Here is a 21,975-nt window from a genome sequence, read left to right as displayed (position 1 = left end):
GGAGCTGTATCCATGCCACAAACTTACGTCTGCATAACGCCCGGGCGAAACTGTCGCCGCACACGTCCTCCGAAACGTGAAAGGCCTCATATTCATTCTCAGGCGTAATATATCGAATGGAGTCGGTCAAGTAAGCTTCTCCAACTCTTCCGAGTGCATCCACCCACACATCACTCGACTTCGCTTCCTCTACCGTACACGGTACAGTGCCAGCGGGGCAGTTACAGGAATTCGTGGTAGTGTCCCAGTTGGTTGTAGTTTCCACTTCACACGCAGGAAGGGAGCTGGCTGGTGGAAGAAACACAGAAAAGACAATATACATAAGATACTGCTGAGTAGTTTCTCACGGACGCACACACGTTATATTGGATCTTAATTGCGTGTCTCGGTTAAAGGATTGTGGCTCACATGGAACGCAGTTATAAAACAGGGCAAACTTGTAATCCTCCGATGGAGCAAAGTCACACAGGTCAGACAAAGCAGGTTTTGCAGGAATATCTCCGATCCCCAACACGCAGTATAGCCTGTCGTTCAGTTCCTTATCTTTTTGACAAGCGGTAGCTGCCTCTTCGGCCTGAGAGTACACCAAGCAGTTCCCCTCTCCCCCCAAAAAAGCAGACGGATGCCCGGAGACAAAATCCACGACTTCAAACTCCTTTTCCTTGCAGAGTGCTTCTCCTCCAAAAGCGACATTCGATTCCAGTTGCTCCAGCGAGAACTGCTGATACCTATCTGCAGACCACAAAACCGTAGAGGGTGTGTGGTTTTTTGTCGCTCAACCCTCACCAGTAAGTCCAGCAAGCACTACAAAAGTTTAACAGGAGCTAAGTTCGTAAACCGAATCAAAAATAAACTCAACATTATAACTGATCCGAAACTAGCCACGCATTTTCCGCATTTACAGTATTGCTGTGTAGGGACGAAGCTTGGACGAGCGCCTGCATGATGCCAAGACACATACAGCATACTTCAAGGCGTGTGCTCCCGTTCGCATCTTTGAGTACTTTCAGAATCTACTCTACTAGCGCTACAAGTATAGAACGAGCTCGCAAGCGTCAACAGCGACAGCTGGCGGTGATAAGCACCCCGCAAGGCTGTGCGATTCAGAACGTGGGCAGGACGTGGGTACGTACTGAAGGAGCAGTTCTGCTGAAGTGTTTCGACCACTGAGGAGTGTACTTCGGGCTCGTCCCTGAGTTGTTTGCTTTCCCAGAATTCAGTAAAGCACGCCAAGGGGTCGTAACAAGTGAGGAAGTGCGTATCCGCCCTGCGTTTCCAGATTTCCTTGCAGACGAAACTGCACTGGCGGTCAATAGTTGTGGTTCCGTGAACATTACATTGCGGACCTCCATTCTTGTAGTCTGTTACAGAGCGAACTGGGGAAAGGACAAGCAACAAGCACGGCACTCGAATGCATCCTCTGCCAGGGAAAGCAACAGCACTATCAAATACTAAAACAGCAACAAATTCACCCCACATTGCCGCCGTGAGTGGTGTGCTGCAGATAAGTAGGTGCTTTAGAATTTAGGGCAGCCCAACTGTGAGCAGACTGTGCAACAATGCATTAAACATACCCCGTTCAGAGTCTACAAAAGCAGCACGCACTTCAGCGGCTAAACCAAGGAGTATATACGTGAGTCCAGGCAAGAGCAGACGGATTCGTGGCTTCGCCATCGTGGAGCTCCCTCATGATCGTTCCAGTATGGTGGGTCGGGTCACCTCTTACGGTTGTGCCAAGTTGTGAAACTTGACGAGGCCCATCGATTTCCACCTTCTGGATGGGAGATGTTGTAGTGCCCGGCACTACAATGTGCCGGACTTAAGCTCCTAATTCTGTAACAAAGTCTGTAATAACTGGAAAACGAAAAGTTGATAAGGTCGTTCGAAGACTCGAAGCAGACAACTGCTGGGACCGGCTGCTGCTTACAGCAGCGACGCGTCCACCCGTGGGCTCCGTGCACGAGCGCCGCAGTTCCCCGTAGCCTCTACAGACCTGGACAGCTGTACGATAACAAATACAATACTTATAGAGACAAGAAGTATCAAGTTAAGATTAACAAACAAAGAATGCTCGGCAGCCAAACCAGCTTAGGGCTGGCTGCGAGACTGACGCTGCGGTTGATGTAGTGCACAGGCACTACAATAGCTCCTCTGTGTGGTCTCTAGAGGCATAGTATCATGAAAAGGATTAAATAATATAGAGTTTCGCAGGAATTATGACATATTTATATAGAAAAGATGCATAATAGGGTCAGAGTGCTCACCAACCGGCACCGGCTTGAGGGCTGGGTGTGAGGAGGACCCTCAAGGGGGGTCAAGAACAGTTCTATTATTCTGGACTTTCCTGTGGGGACAGATAATATGAACTCCAATGTGTTTTGGTTATTTAAGGTCTTTAATAGTAGATTTAGCGAGAATCATGTGTTTAGGTTGCTAGATGCAGAGTTTGCACTAAGTCCGAGTAGCTACGGGTCCATACGTAGTACCAGCATGGGCCGCTGGGCACTACAGTTGATGTAGTGCACACACACTACATTGGAGCTCAGGTGGACCCTTAACAGACATAGTTAGATGTGAGAGAACGAATAGAATACTTATATAGACAAGTTGTATTATTTTATAAAGAAAGCTAGGACAACCAAACCACGATTGCCCAGCAGCCACAGCAGCTCACGGATGGATACGAGACTGACGCTGCGGTTGAGACACTGACTCCTTTAAAATGAATGGACTCGAATACATTTTAAAGAAGATACATTGAATATTTGAGTTCTTATAGTACAGGTAGGCTGTGTTCAGTTCATAGATGAAGAGTCTGAACCCAGTAGGTTTGTCATTGGGTATACACATAGTAACAGCCGAGCCCGCTGTTCACTACAGGAGAATATAGGCGCTTTAGGCTCTTTCCTTTCTAAGTCTACAGACAGTTGTTATGGGGTCTCAAAAGAGGCCGTTGCTGCAGAAGACAGACGTAGCCTCCCATACATGCAGCAGAGAGGAGCACCCAGCACTGCCGACTGGCCAGAGAACCAGAGAGCAGCGGGACGATGGCTGCTTTTTGTGAATTTTACGGTTTCCTTGTATTGAATTTCACTGCAAAATAACAGGAATTAGGTAGGGTTGGCACAAAGCTGCATTCTAGACGAAGGAAGTTAGGTACAAATGCCACGAAGGTGAATGGGAAACACCCCCCTAGGCATGCACTGTCCGCTTTGGTAAACTTCAATTGGTGGACAACAAGATAATCCACTGTTGCCCTACACATTCTTTTTACATCGGGAAATCTCAATAAATACTATTAGCAATGCTAAAAAGGATTATTTAGAATTACAGATTCGTCAGGTTCATGGAAGTACCTTCTCTGGTCACTGTAGAGCACACAGGCACTACGGGGAGCTCAAGTGGAACATTCAGAGACCTTCTTAGATGAAAGAGAAAAAATACAATACTAATAGGAATAAATGGTAATACTTTAGATAGAAATTTAAGATAACCAAGTCAATAATGCTCGGCAGCTACACCCGGTTAGGGCTGCTCGTGCGACTGATGCTGCGGTTGAGCCTCCGGTTGTCTGCAGAGTCACCAGGCGGATTCATGATTGGCGGATTTCCTTTCCAAGATTATTGGACTGGAATATGTTTTAAAGACTAATACTTGAATATTAAGGTCATAATAGTGGAGATATATTGGGTTTATAGTATGGGGTTAACGTAGGATACATACGTAGTAACAGCACACACACAGTCGAGCTGGTGTGGTCATGATTGGTCACGCCTGACCAGCCCTGAGGGACGTGGGGTGTGAAGAACACGTTGAACCACAGCTCGTTAATATCTCCACTAAAAATTATTAAGACTTTTGAGTTTTATCCGTGTCCAAGCGACAGGCGCACAGGTAGTGGCTTAGCTTAGTTGTAACCTCGCAATTTTCCCCGTGGTGCTTCATTAACCTTGGACCTCTATCGACTCTAAGGGGCAGTGCGGTAGCATACAGCAGTGAACTCGAGCAGGATGGGGGAGCATTTAATCAATATGGGCCATGAAAGGCAGTCTTTCAGTTGCTCCCCGACCCGGATGATGTCAGTGGGGCGTGGTGCCTGACGTAAAGCCGGGCAGTGTCTGGATGTTTCTGTGGCTTCTCTGTTCTCTATGCCTTCCCTTCACATTAGCAATGCTCGCACTAGCACACGGGTTGATCTCGAGCTTGTGCATACGCGTCTTAGGCGTCGTCGTGAGCAGCTTCCCGCCTATGGGCACGCAATGGAGTGCATGTATTTGTCTCCGTAGATGAGCACATATATTCGTGTATATAGGCACATTTGTTATTATCGAGTAGCTTGACGTATTCATCATTAGTATGCACCGTGCTTTGGGAGCGTTCAGGAGGCACATTTTCCGTCGGTTAGACATGAGGCGTTCCAAAGGGCCAAACCAAATGGCCACCCACTTGAATCGGCACAGTTGCACTTTAACACTAAATGATTCCCCAAAGTTGGACGTGATACAAGCGCACAGCTCATCATGCTGGTTTGCTCAGAGGAGTTCGAAACAGGTGGGCGGGCAGGCCAGAACCAAGCAGACTCCAAAGTCAGAATAATGTCAAGCCATAGGATGGAGATAATCCCTAGAGTCGCGTTTCAGCTCCCAGACTCCGTCTTGTACCATCTCAATCTCCCGTTGCTCAACGGGCAGATCTTGCCTTGTGGAGTGTTCATTGTGTGTGGTTCCATTCTCCTAAAACCACTGAAACGCTGTAGGTCAGGTACTGGGTTGGCAAGCAAGCTCGAAAGTATCTTATAGACGGATACGCTATTTAGGCTGTGCGTGAAAGGATCCATCTACATAGAGTTGCAAGTATCCTGCCTACACATGCATATGTTGGGATTAGCGCCCCTACGTGCGCTTTCCGAGGGGCGTAGAACAGTAACGTGCTCAGCGTATTACCCGCTACCCGCTATCTCGATTCATTTCTTAAACGCTTTGTCCCGTTAAAAGTATAAATAGGGTGGCTGCAAGACAGGGTACTGCCTGAACCTTCGTTCCCAGGGTTTGAACACGAACTGGAAGCCGTGCCCTGTCACGAAGTGCAGTAGGTATAGCGTGCAGTAGGCGAGTTCCACTTGAACACGCTTCAGCCGCGACAACGCTAAATGGCCTCAGTAGTAAGAGGCCAGTAGACGGCCAGCTGCATTCCCAAGTCTAACCCTTGCTAAATTAGTGTATAGGTCAGTCTCCCTTCGCAAGTGCCATACATACTATCCGGTGAGGGTCAAGCATTATAGATTGACTTTTCCGTAGATCTGTGGCAAATTTGATGGTTATTCCTTGACCATGTTCACTAGCTCGACGTATCGGCCCCGTAGACCGAGCACCTTCTGCACGTCGACGCTGTGCTGGATGAACCAAAGCACGAGGGCAATGCCGACAAATGTCCCAACAAGCAGCATAATGAGCATCGTAATCATCATCTGACGCCGTTCTGTCTCAACGTCATCTGCCACTGAGCAATGAGCAAGTACGCACACAGTCGCATTATTGATCAGTATAGCCCTAGACAATGAAATGAATTGTTTCACGTTTCTCTCTAATGACGCTTTCCAAGCCGCAGCATCCAGCAGAAACCTACCCACGCAGAAAACCGACGAAAACTGATCTGTCGAGCACTGGTCCTCTGCAGTGACCTCGTTGAAGTCCGCGACACTATCCTTAAATGTACGCGTCTCGCAGTCGAAAAGTCCGAAGTTGGTCAGTGGAATTACAGCTGAACAGAAATGGATATGCGCTGCATAATATCTCTTCCACACTCGTACAATACGTTGCAAGTGGCTACTATCTTCGGCTAACGATTCTAGTAGTCACACAGTTCCGGCTTGAAACACGCACCGACGCTATCTTCCTGGCATAGAGCCATCATACTCTGGTTCCACAACGAGCGTGTTGCTTCTGCCTCAGCAATCGTGCATGGTCTGGTGTATGAAGGGCATCTGCACGTCCGGTACTGCAAGCAACGTCGGCACATACCAAAATCTGTAGTTGGAACGGGTCCCCATGGTGACGCTTTAAGTGCTATCCAAGGAGAACAGTGCACATATCCTGTCTTTAGTTTTGTTCGGGAGGCTATCTAACTTATACAACTTTAATTAGTCCTACTGTATGACTAGCTAGTATCTCAAGTAGAGGGCGTATTGTAACTGTGCGTAGATTGTGTGGGAGGTGCGTAGCCGTTGATGCTCCGGCCATCAGTTACTTTCTCACAATTGCATCATAGCGTGTTGGCAACGAAACACCAGCCATGTTGTAGATTTCGCAAGCAACATCGCTGTCCACTTGAGTCGAGCTTTGTGTTGTGGTGGTGGTGTCATCGCGGTCGGGACTCCAAGTTGCATGGGATGGCTCCGGCTTGGGTGTAATCACTAGGGTAAGAGATGCATCTGAATGATCTGGAGGAGACAATTCAAAGCATTGAGGCAGCCTCGGTCAGCGGGTAGAAGAATATGCTCGTGAAGCGCTTGCAACTCCACGGGAAGTACACCACGTTTTTCCGTCGTATTCTCGTTGGTGCTAATGAACTGTATATTTGCTGACTTTCTATTCTCTCCCGCAACGCAACAACTACCAGCGTCACAATTTCGTGCAGGGAAATGCGAAACGTACCGCAGATCTCTTGGAAACTGCAGGGCTCTGACTGCACAGTTCCTCCATCTCCGTTTGCGTCTCCGCCTGACGGACAACAAAATACAGCAGACAAGATATCTTGTTGGCACCATCAGTTATACTGAATCCATGAAGTACCGCCGAGATGACATGCGCATACCCTGCTGTTAAAACCTTACCTGTCGTGCCCCCAACCCTGCATGGTTCTCCGCCAGCTGTGCTTGGCTCCAAAATCTGTCTTGTGCGTATTCTGACGCTTGACTCCACTCCTCCAACGCCACTGCGGCAAGTGGCGCTGCAGGCGGACCACTCTCCCCACTCCGAGTAAGTACAGTTCTTCGGCACTAGCTTGCAGAAAATTATACCTCTGCCAGCAAAAAGTGTGCCCTTAGTGGCACATTGCAAATTAAAGCCCGTGGTCTCGCGCTTTGTGGCGATGCATGACAAGTAGTCAATCGTGGTGGCGGCGCATTCATCCTTGATCTCAATGCATTGCCTCTCACACTCCTCAGCACTTACACTGTCTGTCATCGGCATGAGCTCTGAGCAGTCGAGGTTGACATCGTCTGCAGGCACAAACGGTCGCCTTCCGAAAAGTCCGTTTTTATTGGAGCAAGAAGCATTCAATGCTTGTATCAAGAACTTGCATGGAATCGGCTGCCTTCAGACTGTGTCATGCGTGGTAGGGTGAGCATACATGGCGTGCTGGCAGATAGCCCATGTTGAGACTCGAGCCCATTCTTGCAGTAATCGTTCATCTCGGCCGCACTTTTAAACACGGAATATGTGGCAGCATCTTCTGGCTGCTGAAAGTCCCTGCTGTTACTAAGGGGACAGAATACCTTGGCCGAGTCCGCTGCAGCAAAGAACAGCTTTGAATCAGCGGTTCCTGGTGTTTCAGCGCTAAAACTTGCCCCAGCTGTGTCTTGACTGGGGCAAGACGATGCCGTAGCAAGAGAAAGCAGGCGCGACTCAAAGACCTCTTTTGCTGTGCACGGGATGGAATTCGGCGTGAGACACAAGCACTGCATAGAAGAACTGTTAGGATCTAGAAACCGGAACTCTGAATTCTCGTCGTCGTTGGTCCGAGAAAAGCTTGGGAAGCAAACTGGGGTTGCTGTCTCTGAAAACCAACAAAAGTGCAGGCAGAATATGTTGAAATAGAGATACAAGAGAAGGAAAGGATCAGCATTCCTTAGCACCTCCATGCGTTGATGTCCGGCAGTCATACCTTTGACAAGTCGTTGCGAGTATGTGCATTTGCCACCAACTGGCTGATTCTCAACAACGTAATCAGCAAAACACTGAAGAGTTGTCTGTCCGTTGACCTTGGATTCTTCTGAGCACGCAGCAATGATCTTCTCGCATTGCTCTTTGCAGAATTGCCTCTCTTCTAAAATGTCATGTACAGGTACAAGGTCGTCGCAGCCTGCGCAACCCAACATCGACGCAACTTAAGTTGCACGGATACATTCAGACGGCTCAGGAACCACTGGTAAAGCAAGCTCTAGTTAAGCGCGAGGGACTCTGTATCTGGTTCTTTCACCAACCAACGTACTAGGCTGTCGGTCATCTCTGCACGGTTCCAGGGCGTCTGGGCAATCTTCGCTTTGCGTGCCTGCATGCAGTCATTTACACGAACGCTCCAAACGGAGACTTAATAGCACAGAATGGCCCAATCGCGCCGCAAATGGGTACCGTATGATATTTATTTCGACTCTGCAGGGGCAGAGCCAGTGCTTACTATAGTATGCAGGCTGGAATCCTGTAGCGGTGTCCTTTTTGATACTGAATCTGTATCGCTTCGCCTTCCGACCATTCAACAAGCACCTGAATCAGCGGGCCACGCACCAAGCACTAGCAAGAGGCAATGTTCAGGAAAGTATGCGATGGAGTTTTACGTTAACACGCGATTTCAGGGTCCTGCAACACTTGCTGCAACGCTTTTATGGCCGCCTTACGGTGCGTCGCAGGACGACCACTCTGACCAGATCAAGCTGTTATCTGTACCATCGTCTTGGCTGCCTAACTGAAGTGCGCTGGCGGCCACTGGCGGCTTGGAGTTAGTGTCATCTTGCTCTGCAAACAACGCCGGTAGTGTCTGCACTCATGGTCCCTTATATGATTGAATCTATTCAATAGTTTCTTCACTTTCTACTTGGATGCGTTGTAGCTAACGCACATAGCATGACTAAGCAGCGCCGCACCGTCAGCCTACTAATAGCTCAACGAGATTCCTGCAGCTGTGCAAGTAAGCCGGGGCTCCCGCCCCACATTAGCAACTTACCTTTGCACCGCGATTCATCATATTCCTTCAGTTCGAGCTCGGAGCAAGCACCTCCTGCCTCTGCAAATACTAGCTTTTCCCTGTAGGATGTTTTGACGGGTGAGAGGCCAAACTCGAGAAGCTTCTCTGAGCAGCTGGACCACTCAGTCCATTCAGAGTGACGACACAGTGAATCGCAAGGTATAGGCTTGTCAAACACGCATGGTACTGTCTCTTCCAGTTGACATGGGGCTCCACTTCCCCTGGAAGGCAACAGCTGAGGCCTCCGACGCCTCCTAACCGGAGTGGGTCCCTGGGAGCTAGCACGCAATAACGCAGCCTTGAGCAGAACAATTGTGTGCCGATGCTTCCACCTACCTTCCTAGAGGGTTACTTCAAGTTTGTCTGCATCCTTGCCTTGCGTTTCTTTCCATGTGTGAGGCCGTAGATACAATCTACGTCGTGCTCAGAGCTTACTCAGATGGTGTGCAAGTTGCGGAGCAATCCGACCACTCAGACCAGTCTCCCGGTAAGCAGTCTGCATTCTGAGGCCAGTCCCAAGTCGGTGCAGCAGTGCTCGTCGTTGTAGTTAATGAGGCGGCTGCGCATAGACACCGAGGCACGTCAAGATCAAGCATGCCAGTGATTTGGCGATCTAAATCTACCCACGCTCAAAGCGTCAGCTAGGAAATGTCAGACAGCTTATTGAGAGCCTCCACTCTCTAGGCAACAGTTGTATGAACCGGGCTTACATGGGCAAAATACGAAGGGAGTGTCCGCTACGCATTGGTTGTAACCACTTTTGTTGACTCGCCCGTTGAGAACGACATCATCTAGAGAGTACAGTGGCAGTTCCCTCTGTTGCCACCGAAGATTTGAAGATGCAGTGCACAGGTCACTGGCCACTTGCATAAATCCCCGAGCAACGGGCTGTACAGCTTCCCACGTGCGGCATAAAGAGCCTACAAAAAAAGAACACGCACCATAAACTGCTCATTTCACCTTTAGTTAGGCAGGCCGCATGGGTTCACATTGTCGACCAATGAAAGCATTCCGCATTCTGAAAAGCATGCGTAACGTGCATAGTGCAGATGGATGTGCTGTTAGGCCTGCGATGCCTGCTGCAGCTGACCCCATGGGGAAACATCTTGGATCCAGTGGGCCCGATCCTGTTCCACCTGATGTTGCGTACAGGGGCTAAAGCCCTGGGGACATGAACAACTCATGGCGTCGACGTCCCACCCTAGATCTGGGTAGCTGGACATGTCAACTACTCTGCACTGGACGCTGGCTGAGCAGACAAACAATAAGAAAGAAACGATAGCAAAACAACAATAATTAAGGCAGTCACTTCTCAAAACTAAATAGGTAGAGCTCGATATCAGGTGCAAACAATGCTGCAGATGTAAAGCCCTACCGCCAACTGGAGGGGGAGTCGTCGTAGTTGACGCTGATCCTGCCGTATCCACAGCTGCGACACAACAAGCCCAACCTTCTACGCGAATATGTGACAAGCAGTTACTGCGTTTTGCCAGCTTTATTTTGCGCATCCAGAATAATAAAAATTCCCCAGCATATCCCCCTCATGCCCCCTCAAACTATGTAGAGCTTTTGCATGGTAGCTCTCAAAAGACTTACAGGCCTCGACGTAGCACTTCGCCTTTAGCTCTGCGGAAGCGGCGGCTACGAAGCATTCCCAAGCCACTGGCGGGGGGCATGTTCCAGATAATGCCGTGCATTCTGCAACACACTCTGCATCTGTCGCCGTCTCCTGCGCACCATACCAAGAGCGGAGAAAAGCGGGAACGTTCGGCATTTCGCTGCGAAAGTGCGTCGCTCTGGAACCACAAATCACGCAATTTGAGGCCTGCATATTTCCAACTCGTCTCTCATCTCAAGCAGTTTCATCTCCCTATACTGGCAGCCTGAATGGCAGAATATCTCTGTTTCTCCTTGTTATGCTGTCGCCAACACGAACGTACAACTTTAGACTTGGCTTCGGCGCAGTTGGGGGTGAAGTCTGAGCAAAGTGCACAAAATGTCAATTTTTGCTCGGCACGTTGCTATTAGAAGTAGTGCTTGCCTTAGAATTTCAAAACCAAAGTACCCCTAAGCGTTATGTCGTGCTCCGAAGGCGGATGAAGCCTAGTTACCTGGAATGGGCGCTTCATGGGCTGTGGAGGATGCTGAGTCCAAACAGGTATTCCACACAACGCAAAACGCTCACTCGTACTCTTTTTTGTATATACTCTTCCTTATGTTCGTTCGCTTAGAGCCGAAGCTTACAAATCGGACGAGCTGTAAACCCTAGTACTAATTCTCGGCAAGTCCGTTGCTCACGGTGTTTGATCTGGAGAGCGGCGAGTAATGAGCTTCCGTAGTGCCTGGGGGCCTCTTCAAAAACGAAGTCCGTGCAGGAACCATTAGAGACCACGAAGATCGTTGGACTCCAGGACGAGGAACCTTCCACTTTCTCCTTTACAACCATTTTTATGTGATCGGTTTTCCGCACCACCCAGGAGCCAAAAATCAGGGGGAATCGATCGCCGAACAGCTCCGTAGAGTACTGGACGTCGACAGACCATCCGGCATGGACCTTCACCATCCTTGTCTGCGTGGGAAAATGCATGACCAAACATGAAAGGTAAGTACAAACTCAACCTCATAGGGGTGTCAAGTAATCGTGAATCTGTGGACATCGGGAGTTGTCTGCTTCCGGGGTATAAAGAATGTCCTTCAAGTACTGAACAGTCACACTGTAAGTGCGTGGTCCCCACATCCAATGTCAAATTGTTTGTTTTGCAGCCAAGAGGGCACAGCGATTCCGGTACGGCGTCCATATACAGATAGCCGAGGGTGTACTTGATTGGCTTCACTTCTGTGGAGGTACTCTCGAGGTAAATGGTAGCTGACGTGGTGGTAAGCTGTACGAGTTTGAGGAGAGGAATTTCTGTTGGGGGGAGATTCGTCGGGATGTTCTGAATTTGTTTCAAAAGAATTGACTGCCCCATTTTCATACGCACAAAGCAAAAACAAAAATCAAGGATCAACAAAAAGCTGTTGTGGAGCGCACTTACTCTGTTTACATGTGTCACTACTACACTCAGATATTGTCGACCCCTCGCGGCATAGTTTCGGAGTGCTTTACCTACCGAACTAGTGCGCAACTTGAATCCAGGAAGCACGTCAACACTCTCCCCAACACTGATATCAACCGTAGCAACGCGAATTGATGTACCAGAATTTGGTATGGTGAAGATTTCCTCTGAAGCGGCGAGCCAGCTCACTTGAGCGTAAGCAGGCGCATAACCTGAATGTTTCCAGAGCATCAAATCCACGACGCAGGCAGTGGATGACGAGCTAGAGCTATCTATTCGTAGTGAATTTCCTCACGTGCTCGTGGTCCTGCAGCGGGCGCTCACCAAGTCTGCAGTGGTCCACGGCTAAGCGAATGTGAAACCCAGTTTCCGTTACTCCTGTTACTTGTACCTCACCAAATGTATCAAGTGGGTGGAGAAGACCTGCAAAGAAAGGGAGCAGTAACACTTGTTTCCACCTACCGACTCGATAGTCGGTCATGGATGCCCGTTCCCATCCCAGTACAGCAGTCCAGGAAAGTTAACGGCCCAGCACTTAAGGCTCGCTAGGCGATACCTGTGAATACTACCGGATTCGGAGATACAGGAGACTCGAAGGTTACAAGTTTCCACGTTGTTGTTGCCGTCACTGTGCCGGCCACCATGTTTGAGTCTGCATAAATGCAACTGACAAACACGCCAAGCATAGATTCATAACAGCACACCCAGACAAATTGTCATGAGTGAGCACAGTCCTATTGTCCGGTGGACTGAATCCTTCACCATGCCCGATGAAGCTGATTTTCCAAAGGATATGAAACGCCCAAGCCGGCACCAGCATTGGCCTCACCCCGTTGTTCTTTATCTTCTAGCTCTGCAGGGAAGCATTACAGACGCACGACGCACCAAACATACCGGACTGTATACGATTGTTCATTCTGATCTGGAGTTTTCTCAAATAAGAAACGAGGCAACTTTCGCGTTCATTTTATCATGCCCTGACCTGATGGAACACTGCACTGGCGCAGAATTGAGTGGGTCTTCTGCTCCTCAAAAAAGCATATTGAAGCGTTAGAAGGCTGAGTTGCTTTGCAATTGTTGTGGATGCTGTGACACCAGTATGCACACTTGTAGTCGGAAACTTCGGCCCTGTTGAGAGAGACGGCTTCATCACAATTTGGTAGCAGGCCTGTGGCAAAATGAACATTTTACGATGTCAAAGTAGAAGCGGACATTTTCAGGGCGAGTAAGTGATAAAATTTAGGCGTTACCGCTGAAAACGCTCCGCAGGTCGGCAATCTTGAATAAAATATCAGCCACGGATCGTGGAGTTGGTGTTCACCTGTCTGAGTCCCTGATGTAACTGTAGTGCTAACTGCAAGAAAGCACAGCACGCATGTACCCGTTGGTTCATATAAATGTTGCAAATGGGTGCGGGGCTGGTAACTTCGGTCGTCTCCAGGAGAGAATCTAGAACACGACAAGCTGCACTGTCAACCAAATGCACTCACCTCGGCAAAATATCCCCTTGTATGCTGACGCGTCCCCACATGCTGATTCGCCTGTAACTCCAAAATCTGTATAAATAGAACCTGAGTCTTCCATAACTCTCATATTGCGCAACAGGATAACTCCGCTCTTCCCTAGGTAGTGGTCTTTGAAATAGCCCGTCCAGTCATGCGCCAGCATTTTGACTTCACTTTCAGTGCATGGTTCCATAGTAGGATCATCAGCGCATCCGCATGTTTTAAATTTGGCCTTATACGTATCTGAGACAGGCCGTATGTTACAGGTCTTGCGTAGGCTGTTTGGAACGTAACAGTCCTTCAAGCTCTCATTAACGCAGGCCCACCGATTGGCACTGGACGGGCACTTGGTCTGCCAGTACATCATTCACATGGGGTGCAGAAACCGAATTCAGGATTCTTAAATAAAAGCAAGTCATTTAGAAATCGGGAATGTCATATCTTATTATTGGAATACTCTATGGCCATCATCTATGCTTGGGTGCAGGCTACAGTTCATCCCCCTTCAGAGATATAAAAGAGTCGCAGACGAACCTTCAGTAAGTGCGTGCATGTGTCCCTGCAGAGCTCATCGTGGGAAACACCTTTACCGGTTTTTGTAGAAAATGCTTCTTCACAGAAGGGTGCTGCACGCTCACGAAGGCAAAACTCAAGAAAACGGGTTCTCTCTGAAGTACGGGTAAAGCATATCATGCAACATGCCGTCAAAGCGTTCTAGTGTACAGCTGAGTTTTGACGCCTTTTAGAGATCAAGATGCCCGAGGCCAGCGGATGATACAGTTATTTCTAACCCATCTACTGTTGAGCGGCAACACCGCTGGCTTCAAATGTTACGTTCTAGAGACTCACTTGGTGCCATCATGCCTTCGTCAGGGTCTCCCTCTACAGGGTCTGTGCAAACCACGCAGGACAGAGCATGTGGATCGTTGCTAACATGGCAACGCACGAACACTGCAGGGGTTCATGGTCACTAGCCTGTCATAGTGCCGATCTTTCGAGCGTGCTTCGATTGAAATTCAGCCGTACGTTTGCAAAGGATTTTGACGAAGTCACTTAAACAATCCTGTTCCGAGGAGGGGGCCCAAATTGAAAATGCCACGTTGCCACTTTCGTCAATAGATACACCACGAGCGCCGCCTAGGACGAAACTTTGGGGAGGTGTAACCGATGCTTGCCAGGATGGCAAGGCCTGCAAAAACAAGCGATCGACGTGAAGCAGAGAGTTGGGACGGATGCAATTAGCGCATGCATCGGCGGCTTAATCTACGCCTTACAGTAATCTCTTCCTGCGTTGCCGGAATAGAGCCTTCCGTGCATGAGCAAGAAGGTATGCTTCCCGAATAAGAAATGCTTCCCGATAGCGCTTGGACAGAAATACCGAAACCGCCCAGTGATTCCTCTCCTGCAAGGTCACGGAGTACGCATGCCAGCAGTGCCTATATGCCTGTTGACCTGCAGAACTCTTGACGCTCCTCAGGTGTCCAGTTTGAGCTATGTAAAGAGTTAGATTGAAGGACTGCTGGGAACACTGCTTCTATGATATATATTGGCTATCCAAGCAGTCTAACTCACTCAGCTTGCAGCTGTAAAATATAACCAGACTGAAAGCGTCGCAGGACGGACACAACTCCAGTGCAGGCGGAAACGCGCCTCTGGAAATTGTGCATTGCGTCAAGTTGGGAGAAGCGCAAGCTCCCTGTACAACACTTGTAGCATCATACGCTTGGCAGGAGCGCTTCTCTTCCTCGTCGACAATCATCTGAAACGTACCATAGCAAGCAAAAGGGTGTTCCGCATGTTTCCTGCTGGGTGATATAGAGGTAACCGGGGAGATTAAAATGCCATGCTCCGTTTCTCTAACCACGCACGTTAAAGCCCTTCAAAATCTTTAGCAAGCCGACTACTGTAACTGCCAAAGACTACTACGTAGTTTGCAGTCCCAAGCGGGTCATTGTGCAATATGTGAGCTTTCGTTGGCCCTTGTATTCAAAAACTTCGCGGTGCTTTGCTAAAGCTCAGGTGATCCTACCGTGATGCAGCAGCCAGCACATATGACCATGAGAACTTCCCTAAGGTTTTCAGCACAGCTCATCGTACCGATTTGCAGCCAAATGTGGCGCCAGCAATATCCGCAAAGTGCGTATCAGGGCAGAGGTCGTGCACGACAAGCGCTCCCCCCTCAAGGTCAAAAACGGACAGATGGTCTTCAGACAAAAACGCAGGCAACACCGAATCTGCCGTTGGTTATCGACGGTGGGTGGGTAATGGGCAGTATGCAGCTAAAACGCAAGGACTTCCCAAGCCGCTGCGCACTCACTCTGGTTGGCAATTCACCAGCCCCCTCAAGCAGGAATGCAAAGGGTGCATACTCGCAGCTGCTTACCATACTGTGAGACTGGAGAGAAGTATGGTCGTTTTTCTGAGCACAACACAACGCTTCGCGTTCACCCAATGTTTCACAGTGATTTGGTTTAACATGAACTGGTCGTTGATTCTGCCTAGAATCGCTGAGCCGTACCGTATGTGCAGTTATTGGCGAGAGCGCTGAGGGACGACGTAAGCACCCACGGGTTATCAGCATGCCACTGCTTCATCAATGCAACAAACGTTTCATGCGGAGACGGTTCTGCTAGAGCTTTATCCTTAAATTGATCCCATAAGTCAAGGCACAGATTTCTACAGACGGCTCCTTCTAAAGTATCTACAGTTTGATCAGAGAGATCGGTGCATTGCGGGCCTCCGTCGCTGACGGTTTTTTTCTCCTCTGCAGGCATAAAGACGAACGCCTTCTGAAAGGGCAGGTTATACTAACGGGAATTGATCTTGCAAATGGCATTGCCGCCACTTAAGTACTGTAGGCACGTCAGGACAATCTTCTGGCAATGCGCTAGCCGGAAGATCGAATATCTCCGTCCTTTCTCTAAACGCATGCAGAATATTGGCTTCCTGTTTATCCTGCAGGCCAACTGGTGTTACTACCAAATCACACAACTTGCCGTCGCATAGGATGTACAGGTCGTCTGAAAGGCATTCGAGGGTAGTGTCCACAATTGAGAACTGCTTCTCTGTTGTCTTGTACCTGCGCCCAAATCATCTCATAAGCAAAAGAAGCTCAAATCAAGCTTGGTTAACAAAGACAAGCCGAGTGAGTGCATTGTGTTGCTCTCACAAATTAGAAGCTTTTCACCAACTTGGCTAGGCCTTGGCACGGAAGAATGCACAACACGCGAGTGGTCCAGAAAGTGCAGAGGCACTGTCCGTACTCACGCAATTCTTGCATCAACTACAATTTTTAAGCCTTCAGGCAGTGAAGCCCGCCAGTCTGTATCTTTGAATGCCTTCTGAACGTTACATTTTGGTCTTCCACTGGGGCAGTTGCACGCTCCTGCAAAGGATACCGGAGTAGCGCAGCTACGCAGAGGTGTTCACAGCAGTCTACCTTATTTCGTCGATGCGACTGCTCCCCAAATAGTGCGCACTTGTAGCACTGCACCATATTCGGTCAGACCTTATATGCGCACTAAACGTTTGATGAGTGTGGGCCAAGGATAGGCAATACACGTCTCTTGGGGAGGATGCAACAAAAAGCGCAATCACCTGTGTGTTTGTAGGTACTTTCTGTAGGGCGGGCAGCGAGGCAAAATGGCTCGCTCAATCCTGAGTTTCAGCAAGCATACACACACACACACACACACACACACANACACACACACACACACACACACACACATACACGCACACACACACACATACCTCCCGAAATTCACCCATGAGCAATGCGCATAGCGCCTCGACATGCTTGCAGGGCGCAACGCATAAGAAGAAACTCACCTTGGTTGCAGTTAAAACGCATCAAAATTGAGGGGTTGAGAGCTGCTCCGCATAGGGATGACGGAGAAGCACTCGCGAACGCCTCCGTTGTTACTTCGCACGCCGCCGAATCTGACGATGCCTGCTCTTGGCAAAACTTGGTAATTAAATCTGTGATGTCTTGAATACCGCATGACGGCGTTTCAGACAGCTTCCCAGTCAAGACGAATTCATCGCTGAAGAGGACTTGAACGAGCTGGACAGCACCGCCGTTGCATGACCCCTCTGTGTTCCACGTGTGGCCGCTCGCTGTATCACTCCATGTAATAAGTTGTTCGAAGGCTATGAACAAGAACAGAGACATTTTAGCTTCTAGGTAATGGCACCTGAAGAAGCGACTTCCCAGGCAATTTTATCTAAGGAACCAATTGCGCTGGCAGATCGCCGCTATGTGCTCACTGTATTGTTCTGGTGGGGAAGAAGAAGGCCTCGTCGCTGAAACGTACAATAGAAGCACAGAACCGCACGCAGACTAGCCTATATTTCGAAGGATGGAGTTCATACTCATGTTCGGGTCCAGGCAAGCTTATTGGCGTTGATGCGACGACTGAGCCTAAATGAGCCACGGCCTGTACAGGGACTGAATGTGTTACCAAAAGAACAGCCGGTAGATAACTCTTGAGCCAAAAGATCATCGAATAGGCTTTCCCACGCGTCCACTATCGCTGACTGTGTCGAGAGGTCAGTCTTGAAGCATTCCATGGGATCCGCACAGTTCATGTATTTTTCTTTGTGCTGGGACCACATAGTATTGCACGTAAGTTCACAGAAAGGCAGCAGGTCTGGAGAAGTAGACTGTGCTTTCCAGCAATTTGGGCCCATGTTTTTGCGTACAAGTGAGTCTTCCGCTGCATAGTAACCGCAATCGCACGCTTCGCCTCACCAGTAGCCCTAACTTTGGTGTGTATAACTCAGGGTATCTCTCCGCGCTGGACATAGGTTCCCGATGTAGCCGTGTTCCCTAGTACAACTACAGTAATTCTTCATCTACCACGCGAATGCGAAAGTAATCTGAGCTACGAGATTAGCTGACCGTGAGCAATAAGCAAGTAAGAAGAAGCGGCCTCGTTCAATGTTGCACTCGACTGGCAATCTTTTATAATCCGAGGCACGCAGCTCGCATTGGAGCTGGAAACAACGGCGTAGCTGTGTGAGGCGGGAACAGAATATGGTTGTATAAATGCTAGGACTGGAGAAGCAAGGGAATGTGAAAATTCATTGCCCGACGTGATCATCGTTTCCGGTTTAAGCTGCGATCAAGGAACACACAAATATCCATGCGATCATAACGCGAAGACAGCTGTAAATCGCTCGTGATATGCTTGGGCTCTAAAGCTGGACGATATTGCGTCGATTGAGGCTGAGCGCCTTACTTCAATGTCCACTCCGCCAAAATGGGTCGGGAGGGAGGCACCGAGAGCCATTATTGCTACGACGACTGTGGGAGAGTACGTGGAGATGCTGGTGGATAATGAGATTGTATATTTATCTCCTGCGGAGGCGACAGAGCCTATCGCGTGAACGTACGGCGTCACGTTGAACTCAGTTGCCTTTTCTGCAATAGCTGCCATGTTCTGGATCTGTGTGAGGACAACGTAGTTTGACTACGAAACAAAAGGAAAAACAACATAGAATTAAGAACGACTTAAAGACTGAATGATTGCGAAGTCACGCCAAAGGAACGTGGCTTCAATGGGTCGGAGACCTGTCAGTGGACTCTACGAGTTGCCCTGGTCATCTCAGTTTCCCAGTTAGTTTGTTCCTTAGGACCGTGATTTCTTACGCTAATTCGGTGCCAGTCTTCAACGGAAAAGGTATATGTATGATTTTCGATGGTAGGAGAGTTCTCAGGTCTGGCCAGCAGAGCAAAATCGGCGAAATAATCCTGTCCAGCCGTTTTGTGCCATGCAATATAGGGCACACTAATCCGAGTCCTGGAGAGGTCCGCGGTTACGCACGAAGGCACCATCACACGGGCAGTGAATCCATTCGCGTCCACCTCCCCTACCTGAATATTGAGACAGCAGCTACACACGCCACCGCATAGTAAATTATTGGAGGAGATGAGCCCTTCCAATTCAATTGAAGATGAGGCCTTACCTGCGGCACTATCGCGTAGTCGCCAATGTAGTCAGGTGAGCCCAAGAAGACAAGAGGATTTGTCAGGGAGTGTGGGAAATCGACTCTAACCCAGGCGGCATCACCTTTCAGGTAAATCTTCCCCTTCACGAGATCTGTACACACCAAATTCGGAAGGGCTACGGCATCCGGAGGGAGCTGCTAACGCAGCTGCTGACAGCTGAAATAAAAATCGGCATGAGTGATATGCTGTGCCTCAGTGGAGATTGCGGTTATTCCTCCCAGTAAGTGCATACGCCTGTGGAAACGCTGATGTGTCCAGAAAACTTGTGTGATGTGTTCGTTCGTCGACATGCCAATCAAGATGGTGTACCTGGCGTCGAGTCGGCAAGGCCGTAAATAGCCAGTATTGGTGCTGCTATAATGAAGAGTTGCAGCATCTTTATGCTGAAATGCTTTGGGCGACTCATCTTCCTCCTCCAGTGAGAAATGCCCAGTGAGGCAGTGTACACTGCGCGTCAGCAAGGCGCCTCCGGAGCACGCGGCACCTGATCCAGTAGCACTAAAGGAAAGGAGAGCATTTGCATGCTCAGTTGAGCTGGAATATCCCAGCAGGACGTAAATCCATACGCGGAACTTTACATGTGTGCTACAGGAACAGCATACAAATTGTGTTGTTCACGGACTGCGCGTTCGTGCTCGCCTTGGGTCCACCCAGCTGGTGAGAGCTTCGTCACTTCGTGCTTGGGGCGGATTTTCCTGAACAGAGGGGCTTGCAGCGAAAGGTAGGTGCCTCGCAAGCACCGGCGTGAGACCATTGAGCCCTCTGCCAGTTAGCATCAACACACATAAGAGAGAAATGGGAACAGCTTAGCGGAGCAAGATAAGCCCAACTCACTCAGCTGAAAACACCATTGGCCTGATCTACGCGGAAGGAGTAGCAGTTCTGGCGGGTACTTGATATGTTCTGTTGGCCACGATTAGCTACTCCGTGGGTTCAGCTGACAGTTCGTCAGGCATCCATAGCAATGAAGGAATATAATCCAAATTTCCCGCAGCATCAGTTGCATAAATGCATTTCCAACTGCGTTTACCACGTGGTGTGCAATGTAGGTACCACTCATGCAAGCAGGAGGTGCTCGGGGCCGACGGAGTCCAGTCGAGGTCACGCTACCATCCCCCGCAACATGTAGTGCATTGGCACTACAATGCACCGTGGTAGATAATTAGCGAGACTAAAGATTCATAATGCTTAATTAATTTAACTAATAAAATTTAGGTTAGCAGGCCAAATCGCAGGGGGCACNAAATCGCAGGGGGCACCCGTAGAAACCGCGGATAGCCGGTACCTCGTAGAGGTAGAGGCCCAGCCACCGCTGAAACTCGGGTCGGCTGTCCCTAAGCTGTAGTGCACGGGCACTACAATAGCTCATCTGTGTGGCCCCTAGAGGTCTAGTATCATGAAAAGGATTACATACTATAGAATATCTCAGGAGTTAGGGCATCTTTATATAGGAGAAGATGCATAATAGGATCGGAGTGCTCACCAGCCTGCACCGGCGTGGTGTGAGGCTGAGGCTGTGACTGTGATACTGACCCTCAACGAGGGTCAGGGGGAGTTCTATTCTTCTGAGGATTTCCTTCAGGAAGAAATCAGGAACTCGAATGCTTTTTGAATATTTAATGGATTTTATAGTGAGAATAGCGAGAATTACGAGTTTAGATCCATAGAAGCAGTGTGTGCAGTTAGTCACAGCTTAGGGTTCATACGTAGTGACAGCAAAGGGTCGCTGCGCACTACATTTGGGGGCTGTTCCGGGAAATAAAATTAAAATAATATGAGAAAAATTATTGAGTTTGACTTAAAGGAGAAGCAAATCCTTTTTTTTCTCACAAAACCTGAAGTGACCTTCGCACCTAAGTGAACCACGGGGATGGACATGCAACGGAAAAGTGGTACAACCGCCACTAGAATTGAACACCGGAATGCCGAATATAGTTGCATCTAGTACGGAAACTGCAGGGCATCCTATGTAAACGAAGCGAACCGAACCCGGTCGCGACATCAGCCACGACGCTGTAGCACGCAAGGAACCTGAAATGAATCAAGCCGCAATGTAGCAGGGAATTGCCGAGTTCTTTCGGCAATTTGTCGCTCAGATGGCACTGGGGTTAGGACACGCGTCCCAGAGAGCCATAGGTTACGAGGATGGCAAAAACATGAGGAACTTCCTCGCTCTTGTGGAGATAGACTTCGTTGAACGGGGGCTGGAAGCCCAACAGTGGGGAGAAGAACTAAAGCGATATCTGAGGGGCGACGCTTTGGGTTACTGGTTGTACTTGCGTCGTACAGGAGCACCACTGACTGATTGGGAATACCTGAGAACAATTCTGTGCCCGATTTTGTAACATAACAAAGGAAAGGATGAAAGTGATTGTGAGAAACTCCCCTTTAGAAACGCCAGTCTAAGGGGAGTTCGGGGCCTTAGGGATCATGTGGCCCT

The 21,975-nt window shown here is 49.1% G+C and overlaps 2 protein-coding genes across 2 annotated transcripts; both read right to left on the bottom strand.

Moving 5' to 3' along the window:
• Nucleotides 1-343: 343 nt before the first annotated feature.
• Nucleotides 344-1,761, bottom strand: EMH_0008770 (uncharacterized protein; the record flags this gene model as incomplete). The annotated part of the gene is made up of 3 exons (XM_038022580.1): nucleotides 344-732; nucleotides 1,134-1,420; nucleotides 1,727-1,761. The coding sequence occupies 3 exons, from the start codon at nucleotides 1,759-1,761 to the stop codon at nucleotides 344-346; spliced, it is 711 nt and encodes a 236-aa protein (XP_037878434.1).
• A 3,556-nt stretch (nucleotides 1,762-5,317) lies between these two features.
• Nucleotides 5,318-19,911, bottom strand: EMH_0008760 (thrombospondin type 1 domain-containing protein, putative; the record flags this gene model as incomplete). Its single annotated transcript, XM_038022579.1, has 45 exons — nucleotides 5,318-5,499; nucleotides 5,626-5,760; nucleotides 5,883-5,997; nucleotides 6,255-6,439; nucleotides 6,585-6,719; nucleotides 6,833-7,219; nucleotides 7,351-7,776; nucleotides 7,885-8,082; nucleotides 8,212-8,271; nucleotides 8,398-8,483; nucleotides 8,642-8,732; nucleotides 8,941-9,020; nucleotides 9,397-9,520; nucleotides 9,672-9,881; nucleotides 10,052-10,210; nucleotides 10,337-10,390; nucleotides 10,558-10,690; nucleotides 10,902-10,939; nucleotides 11,260-11,530; nucleotides 11,697-11,897; nucleotides 12,072-12,229; nucleotides 12,342-12,440; nucleotides 12,574-12,683; nucleotides 12,780-12,870; nucleotides 13,000-13,185; nucleotides 13,339-13,371; nucleotides 13,508-13,765; nucleotides 14,372-14,413; nucleotides 14,549-14,711; nucleotides 14,797-14,924; nucleotides 15,095-15,281; nucleotides 15,620-15,726; nucleotides 15,906-15,941; nucleotides 16,041-16,311; nucleotides 16,502-16,601; nucleotides 16,790-16,907; nucleotides 17,120-17,179; nucleotides 17,354-17,641; nucleotides 17,792-17,827; nucleotides 17,986-18,240; nucleotides 18,426-18,642; nucleotides 18,766-18,996; nucleotides 19,176-19,400; nucleotides 19,493-19,626; nucleotides 19,845-19,911. 45 exons carry the CDS (start codon nucleotides 19,909-19,911, stop codon nucleotides 5,318-5,320), a joined length of 6,870 nt encoding a protein of 2,289 aa, XP_037878433.1.
• Between the last annotated feature and the right edge of the window lie 2,064 nt (nucleotides 19,912-21,975).

This window comes from Eimeria mitis, genomic scaffold (assembly GCF_000499745.2).
Source record: "Eimeria mitis Houghton genomic scaffold, Emh_scaff343, whole genome shotgun sequence".
Lineage (NCBI taxonomy): Eukaryota > Apicomplexa > Conoidasida > Eucoccidiorida > Eimeriidae > Eimeria > Eimeria mitis.
Note: the sequence above shows the minus strand (reverse complement) of the source record. Positions and strands in the feature narration are given on the sequence as shown.